The 8,738-nt window shown below is 39.0% G+C and overlaps 1 protein-coding gene across 1 annotated transcript; it reads left to right on the forward strand.

Annotated features, from left to right (window-relative positions):
- The first annotated feature begins 470 nt into the window (after nt 1-470).
- Nucleotides 471-7,315, forward strand: LOC147314699 (extracellular calcium-sensing receptor-like). The gene is made up of 5 exons (XM_086260207.1): nt 471-749; nt 977-1,771; nt 1,948-2,175; nt 2,360-2,483; nt 6,402-7,315. The coding sequence occupies exons 1-5, from the start codon at nt 486-488 to the stop codon at nt 7,313-7,315; spliced, it is 2,325 nt and encodes a 774-aa protein (XP_086116333.1). The 5' UTR covers nt 471-485.
- Nucleotides 7,316-8,738: the final 1,423 nt, after the last annotated feature.

Genomic DNA, 8,738 nt, shown 5'->3' on the forward strand with positions numbered 1-8,738 from the left:
GCTCAAGTAATGGCATCAACACAAAGATGGCCTGAAAAGGGATGGGCATTTCTGCAACTGCTGTTAGTGGCATCTGCCTCTTCTGCTGAGGAGCCAGTGTGCAGGCGTAGAGGAGATCCTGAGAAACCACTGCTATCTAAGAATGGAGATATTATACTGGGTGGGGTGTTCTCTTTTCACGCAAGCTGGAAAGACAGAACAGATACCTACATGATCAAACCTCTGGCACTACAATGTATCAGGTAAATGACAAGATACAAATCCATTTACATTTAAGGAATCTGTTGGGAATCAAAAGAAGAGTAAAATGTATTTTGATTTTCTCAGTTGTTTAGTCCTTTTCACACGAAATGGTTTTGTTTCTATTTAAACATTAATCCATAAATATTTGTGTCTGTTTTAAGGAACACAATGCAATGCTAATTATTCCTAAATGTTTGTCTCAATTAAGTTTAAATTTCAGAGATTTGCAGTTTGCCCAGGCTATGCTTTTTGCCATTGAGGAAATTAATAACAGCACAGACCTACTGCCAGTAGTCACTCTGGGCTATAAAATCTATGATGATTGTGGATCTGATGCCAGAAGTGCAGGAGTTACCCTGGCTTTAGCTAATGGTAATGAAATTGTGTCTGTACCGTCAAAGACACCGTGTACCAGACCTGCACATGTGCAGGCCATTATAGGAGCGACCTCTTCTTCTACAACCAGAGCAGTATCTACTGTCATCGGACCTTTTTTTATACCAGTGGTGGGTATTTTATATATTTAATCTTTTTTTTAAATCTTTGAATACTTTTAAAAATATTTTATTTTCTTAGATCAAAGCTTTGCCTGGTACATTTTATGTACTCAGTACTGAGGGGAATTGTCATTTTTGTATTTTTACAGTAATACAGAATCTTTTATTTTTAACCATTTCATTTTTTTTTCATCTTGTGTCTTTTTCATTTATAAGTTTTTCATTTTTTATTCTAGATCAGCTACTTTGCTACATGTGCTTGTCTCAGTGACAAAACCAAGTACCCATCCTTCCTCAGAACAATACCCAGTGACTACTACCAGAGCAGAGCCCTGGCCCATTTGGTCAAGTATTTTGGATGGACTTGGGTTGGAGCTATCAGAACCAACAGTGATTATGGAAATAATGGCATGGCCACATTCACAGAAACTGCACAGCAGCTGGGCATCTGTCTGGAGTATTCAGTATCTTTCTTTAGAACAGATCCATCTGCCAAGATACAAAGGATAATTGACATTATAAAGGCTTCAACCTCCAAGGTGATTGTTACATTCCTTGCCCGTGCAGATTTTCATGTGCTGCTACGAGAGTTTTCATACCATAACTTGTCTGGGTATCAGTGGATAGGCAGTGAGACTTGGATATTTGATTCACGAACTGCAGAAATGGACACACATCACATACTGGATGGTGCCATAGGTCTTTCCATTCCTAAAGCACATGTCACTGGCCTGAGAGAGTTCGTACTGAATGAGAAGCCGCTGAATTCATCAAACAATGAACTGTTTACTGAGTTCTGGGAGACATTATTTAGTTGTAAGTTTAAGGAGTTGAAGTCATCATCAGACATTCAGAGAGAGTGTACTGGACATGAAGATATGACTGGAGTTCAAAATAGCTTCATTGACATGTCTCTCATGCCTCTCTTTAACAATGTCTACAAAGGAGTGTATGCAGTGGCCCATGCACTTCACAATATCCTCAGCTGTAATAAAACATGTAACAAAAATGTGCAGCTAGATCCATTCACGGTGAGATTTTTAGTAATTTACATTACAATGTTCACATTAAGATACATTATTAAAAAGATATTTTAGTTAAAAATATTTTCAAGAACTTCATTTTGCAGTTCTTCTGTATATTTTTCAGTCAGTAGGTGTGCAAAATCTTTGTCACGCAATAAATTGAGTCATAACATATTTCTTAGGTTCTGCAACACATACGAAAGATCCATTTCACAACTAAGGAAGGAGATGAGGTTCACTTTGATGAGAATGGAGATCCAGCAGCAAAGTATGACATTATAAACTGGCAGTCAAGAGAAAACAGTGTTGTGGAGTTTGTAACAGTTGGTCTGTATAATCCATCATTAGTTCAAGAAAAACAGCTAAATCTGCAAAACAAGTATTTAATTTGGGCAAGAAACTCAAAGCAGGTAAGCTATCGTACAATTTCATTGTTTTTATGTTTTTGTTCTTTTTTTCATTTTATACATATTTACATACTTTGTTTATTTTGGTTTTGATGCATCAAGATTAAGAGGGGCTTTTTTGACTAAGAACATCAAAGAGACATTTTTTTCTATGTCTATACACATTTAAAATTTATTGATTATCCAGGTTCCTGTGTCAGTTTGCAGTGAGAAATGTCCCCCAGGAACACGCAAAGTTCTCCAGAAAGGAAGGCCTGTTTGCTGCTATGACTGTATAAGATGTGCAGAGGGAGAAATCAGCAACGTTACAGGTGTGGTTATATTTCATTTTAACTTTGGTGTGTTGCAAAGCAATGCTACATATGTAGGAAGGCCATACAAGAACTATTTAATCATTTTGATTAATGTTTTCATGCAGAGATAACCTCCATCTAGAATGCCTGATTAAAATATTTGAAAATATTTAACTCATTGCCACAGATTAGTATATCTCCTTGCACTTTCTATTACAGCTTGGTTATAAATTGATAACCACATAACATCAAAGTATTATCATTGTAGCAACACTGATTACAGTAAAGTAATATTATGCTGGAATTTATGTTATTGAATCATAAGGGCTCAAAAATTAGGTGTAATACTGTAGAAATACAGCTCAGTAATAGAGTGGTAATAGTAGGTTAACAGGGCAGTTTCCAAGTAATAACTGCTGAATTACTACTGAATTACTACCCTACTATTACCACTTTAGTACTGAGCTGTAATAAAACGTGCTACCTTATATACCAGCTAGTCCAACTTCGTGCTACCTCCTTCCCCTGTGGGTGGTCTATGCTTCAAGTTCGGGTCCTCTACAGGACGTGTGGGGCTTGAGAGTCCTGCGTAGTATCTTTGCTGTTCTTAGGACTGCGGTCTTCTGGACAGAGATCTCGGATATTGTTCCTGGCATCTGCTGGAGCCACTCACCTAGCTTGGGAGTCACTGCACCTAACACTCCGATTACCACTGGGACCACTGTTACCTTCACCCTCCACATCTTCTTGAGCTCTTCTCTGATACCTTGGTCCAGTTTCTCATGTTCCTTACAATGCAATACAATACAATTTTATTTATATAGCACATTTAAAACCAAAGGTAGACCAAAGTGCTTCACAATAATGCAATAAATCATTGATATAAAACATTAACAAAACAAAACAAGTACAAAACAAGCACCAGTACTAATACTAACAGACAGGAAGCACTAATTAAACCAGGAGTGTGGGCAAAATAAAATAGATATCGGGCCTCAGTTCAGAGATAGGGTCAATTCAAAATATAAAATATTATCTAGGAGAATCAGGAATAATGCAGTAAAAGGTTAAAATAGATTAGATAAGAGCATTAGCTAGTGGGGAATGCCAAATTAATTAGGTACGTTTTCAACCATGTTTTGAAAGATTGAACAGAGTCCAAGGCACGAATAGTAACAGGAAGACTATTCCAGAGGCAGCTGAGACAAAAGCACCATCGCCCCTGGTCTTTAGGCAGGACCTAGGTTGGACCAGGAGTAGTTGACCAGATGATCTTAATGCTTGAGTATACAAGCTAAGAAGGTCGGCAAGATTGCTAGGAGCAACATTATTTAAAATTTTAAAGGTAAGCAACAAGATTTTAAAATCAATACGATATTTGATGGGTAGCCAATGTAAGTCAGCAAGAACTGGAGCAATGGAAGCAAATTTTTGGGTTCAGGTTGGAGACGAGCCCCAGCATTTTGAACAAGCTGAAGTCTATGAAGATGTACGGATTGAAGACCAAAGTAAAGGGAATTGCAGTAGTTTAATCTGGAAGTCACAAAAATGTGTTTAAGTTTTTCAAGATTGTTGCACGGTATAAAATGTTTGGCTTTAGCGATTTGGCGCAATTGATAAAAGCCAGATTTGACTACTGGGGACACTTGTTTATCGAGCTTAAATGAACTGTCCAGGAAAACACCTAGATTGCTTACAGTGTCAGAGAGGAAGATGGCAAGTGGCCCAAATAGAAAGGCTAACTAGTCCTGAGGGATATGACTATCAAACACCACAATCTCAGTTTTCCTTTCATTCAAAATAAGAAAATTGGCTGACACTCAATCTTTGACCTCTTTCATGCAATCTAACAAGCAGTCCAGTGAAAATGACAAATCATCAGTCAATTGAAAATAAATTTGAATGTCGTCAGCATAATAGTGGTAAGCGATTTTATATCAAAAATAGAGCCCAGAGATAGCAGGTACAAAGAAAACAACAAAGAGCCCAGCACAGACCCCTGGGGCCACAACAAAGAGGAGCCATGGTGGATGAATAACATCCCATCTTCACAGAAAAAGACCTTAAACCAGTTAAGGGCAGAACCCTTAATGCCTAAAGCATATTCTAGCTTCTTTAAAAGAATATTATGGTCCACCATGTCAAAAGCTAAAGACAAGTCCAATAAAATTAAAAAAGCAGGGCAACCTGAGTCAGTAATTAAAAGAAGATTGTAGAAGACCCTCAGCAGAGCTGTTTCAGTACTGTAGCGTAGTTTAAAACCAGACTGAAATTTGTCACCAATATTTGTGTTTAAGTAGGCCTGTAGTTGCAAAAAGACAATTTTCTCTAAAACTTTAAATAAGAACGGGAGTTTGGAGATCGGTCTATAGTTCGCAAGTTCATTGTGGTCAAGGCTGGGTTTTTTTTTAGAACAGGTTGCACTATTGTGTGTTTAAAAGCAGTTGGGAGACAGCCCACCAGTACTGATAGGTCCATCAAAGATAGAATGTAAGGCCCCATTACATCAAAACCATCCTTAATAATGCAGGAGGGGAGAATGTCATGTACAGAATTTGAACTTCTCAGCTGTTCAATTAATCTCTTGAGGTTGGAGAGTGGGATTGGCTCAAACTGATAAAAAGTCGACAGAAATCTTGAAGTAGGAAGAGGATTCACCACAGAAGGGTGTAAAAGTGAGGCCCATAACAATACAATTTTTCTTGTAAAATTATTTAAAAATTGCTCACAGAGAGCTGGGGAGGCCAAATCCAACATTCCAGGACAAGGATCGATCACAGAGTTAAAGATCTTGAACAGGATTCGGGGGTTATGACTATTAGTTATAATAATATCCAACAGGAAAAATGCTATAGCTGTCTTAACAGAGTCCTGGTATATAGAACGGTTCCTGCGTAGAGTGTCAAGGGATACTTGAAGATTGTCTTTTTTACAATTCCTCTCAGATGGACGAAAGACACATCGCAAGGCTTATATAGAGTCATTTAACTAAGGTTAAGATGAAGATCTGGGACTTTTCAACTTTACTGGGGCCACTGTGTCCAGAATAGAGGAGCAGGTGACAACATAGAATTAACAACATCATCAACCAAGGGGGGTGTATAACATGTAGTGCTATCAGCACGCTATGTCTATGACTACAGCTGTCTTCTTCTGCTTGTCTACCACTACAATGTCAGGTTGGTTAGCCATCTCCATTTTGTCCATCTGTATCTAAAAGCCCCACAGAATCTTAACTCGGTCATTCTCGAGGGGGTTTCTCCCAATTTGACCTTGGGACTTGCAGACCATACTCGGCACAGATGTTTCTGTATATTATGCCAGCCACTTGGTTACTGCGTTCCATGTATGCCCTGCCAGCTAGCAACATGCATCATGCTGTTATGTGCTGGATTGTCTCAGGAGCATCTTTACAACTTGCACCTGGGGTCTTGCCTGGTGTGATAGACCCCAGCCTCTATGGATCTTGTGCTCAGAGCTTGTTCCTCTGCTGTCATGATTAGTGCCTCTGTACTGTCTTTCAATCCAGCTTTTTCCAGGCACTGGTAGAATTTCTGGATGTCAGCCACTTCCTCTGTTTGCCATCATACATATCGTGTAGGGGCCTATTCTTCTACGATGGTTCCTCCTCTTCCTCCTCTTTCTTGGATCTCTCTCTCTCTCTCTCTCTCTCTCTCTCTCTCTATATATATATATATATATATATATATATATATATATATATATATATATATATATATATGCATACTCCTTTATAATGCTGGGGAAAAGAGTACCCATCATATTCTCTGATGATCACAAAACAGTGTAGCAGTCATTCAATAATAATGTTGTTTTTCAACTTCTAATTCTAAAGCACCAGTTGAATATATCATGGCAGAGGCATACAAAACTGTACTGAGTAAATGTAACATCTGCTTCAATATTAATTTCCAGATTCTATCACCTGTGTGAGATGTCTCCCTGAGTTTTGGTCAAATGAAAGAAGAGATGCCTGTATAAAGAAGGAAGTGGTGTTTCTATCATATGAAGACATTATGGGTGCACTGCTGACTGCAGCATCTTTATTTGGGGCATGCATGACAATTGGTGTGATACTTATTTTCTTCAAGTACAGGAAAACTCCTATTGTCAGGGCAAACAACTCTGAACTGAGCTTCCTGCTGCTCTTCTCCTTAATTCTGTGCTTCCTGTGTTCTCTGACCTTCATTGGTCAGCCCTCTGATTGGTCCTGCATGTTCCGCCATGTAGCATTTGGCATCACCTTTGTCCTCTGTATCTCTTGTCTTCTGGGAAAAACTATGGTTGTTTTAATGGCCTTCAGAGCTACACGTCCAGGTAGTAATGTTAAAAAATGGTTTGGGCAGACACAGCAGAGACTCTGTGTTACAGCATTTACTCTTATACAAGTTAACATATGTATCATTTGGTTAAAAACTTCTCCTCCTTTTCCATTTAAGAATTTTAAGGAAATCAAAGACAAGATCACATTGGAGTGTGCTCTAGGCTCAGTTGTGGGCTTTTGGGCTGTGCTTGGTTATATAGGACTTCTGGCTATTTTATGTTTTATTTTTGCATTTTTAGCTCGAAAGCTACCCGATAATTTCAACGAAGCCAAGTTTATCACTTTCAGCATGCTGATATTCTGTGCAGTATGGATTACATTTGTCCCATCATATGTCAGCTCCCCAGGGAAGTTCAGTGTTGCTGTAGAAATTTTTGCCATACTTGCTTCCAGTTTTGGACTGCTAATTTGCATCTTCATACCCAAATGTTATATAATCTTAATGAAACCTGAGAAGAATACAAAGAAATACATGATGGGGAAGAAGGCACCAAATTCACTCTGAAAAATGAATGTGGTAAAATGGGATTTTAATTTGATCATTTGTACATAATTAGTTTGTCACCATCCTGTCAGAATAGAAAGAAGCTGTCAGCAGGATACACTCCAATTGATACTGTCTTTATAGAAACTACTTCTCCTTTTTGATGCATTTTAATCACTTATTCAAACAAGAAACCATACCAAGTTAGTGATAGCTAAAGGTTATTGAGTCATTCACACATTCATCATGACATGCTTTTATATTGTTCTGTAAAACTCGGGAAGGTTTTGATTTGAATAATATGCAAATGAAGGTAAAATCAGTAAGAGTATCTATAATTCTCTATCTTGTTTGTTTTAATTTTCAAGAAGCCTCTATGTGTATCCATTGTTAAAATTTAGTGTGCAGCACAGTCTAAAAGATGACAATCGCTGGTTTGCGTTTTCCATGTACCGTATTTGTCACGGCTAGACGGTCCTCATCGGTCGCCTTGCCAATTTTTGTTGTGTTTGTGTGTACTTTGTGGTGCTCTCCTCTCCATCCTGTGCATGTGTGTTTGTATGCTGGAACGTGTACTTCCGGAAGCCGTGGCACGGAACAGCAGCTGACCCGGGGGGAGTATCCTGAGCTGGAATCGTCGCACCTGTGCTTAATCACTTCGCCGGCTACTACTAATCCGAAGCAGACCTATTTAACGGTGCAGTCGAGTCACAACCAACGCTGGAACGTTGAGCTAAACCGGGTAGCGTAGTCGCGATTAGCATACCTAGTTTGTGAAGGAGAGAGAAATTTTTCGTTACCGTGCGTGTGTTTTTCTCATCTGCCTCCAGGATCCAGGGATCGAAGGAGGAGCGGGCACAAGGAGTTGTTTTGGGTTGTCACTGCACTGTCACCACGGGGAGAAGCCACCGTATCACTGCACTGCCCTTTTTGGATTACAGACTCGAACTGTTGCCTTATTTTTTCACTGTGAATAAATTCACTGTCACTCTGCAAGGAGTCTCGCACCTGAGTCCTTTAACCCAATTCACCATGACAGAATTTTTCTGACTATAAGGCACACTGTCGATGAACGGGTCTGTTTTCATACGTAACGTGCACCAAATTAAAAGGGGCATTAAGCAAAACAGTCAGATAGGTCAAACTTTACTCAAGTCATTCTTCTTGCTTCCTCCACTTCCGTACCATTGATTCATTAATGTTGAATTCTCTCGCAGCTGCTCTATTCCCATGTTATTACAGTATATTAATGACTAGCCTCATATTGTGGATGGATTATATGAGGTGTTCTCCTGACAGAAGTTTGGTCTGTTTACAGCATCCTGCCATGCGATTGCATTTGTCCCTCACCTTCGGAAGCCCTCACATTAATTTTTATCAAGTGGAACAAAGTTAGCATTCATCATCCAGCTTAACTGTTCTAATGTTATGCTAACATAACTGT

This window comes from Aulonocara sp. 'chitande type north' Nkhata Bay, linkage group LG14, assembly GCF_057382095.1.
Source record: "Aulonocara sp. 'chitande type north' Nkhata Bay isolate Kocher_YH1m ecotype deep benthic linkage group LG14, A_spYH_male_GT1.1, whole genome shotgun sequence".
Lineage (NCBI taxonomy): Eukaryota > Metazoa > Chordata > Actinopteri > Cichliformes > Cichlidae > Aulonocara > Aulonocara sp. 'chitande type north' Nkhata Bay.

Bases quoted from the DNA above. Each gene is read 5' to 3' on its own strand.
- LOC147314699 (XM_086260207.1), top strand. From the start codon at position 486: ATGCTTTTTGCCATTGAGGAAATTAATAACAGCACAGACCTACTGCCA. The intron at 1,772-1,947 runs GTGAGATTTTTA...CATATTTCTTAG, and splicing joins TGCAGCTAGATCCATTCACG to GTTCTGCAACACATACGAAA. The intron at 2,176-2,359 runs GTAAGCTATCGT...TTGATTATCCAG, and splicing joins GGGCAAGAAACTCAAAGCAG to GTTCCTGTGTCAGTTTGCAG.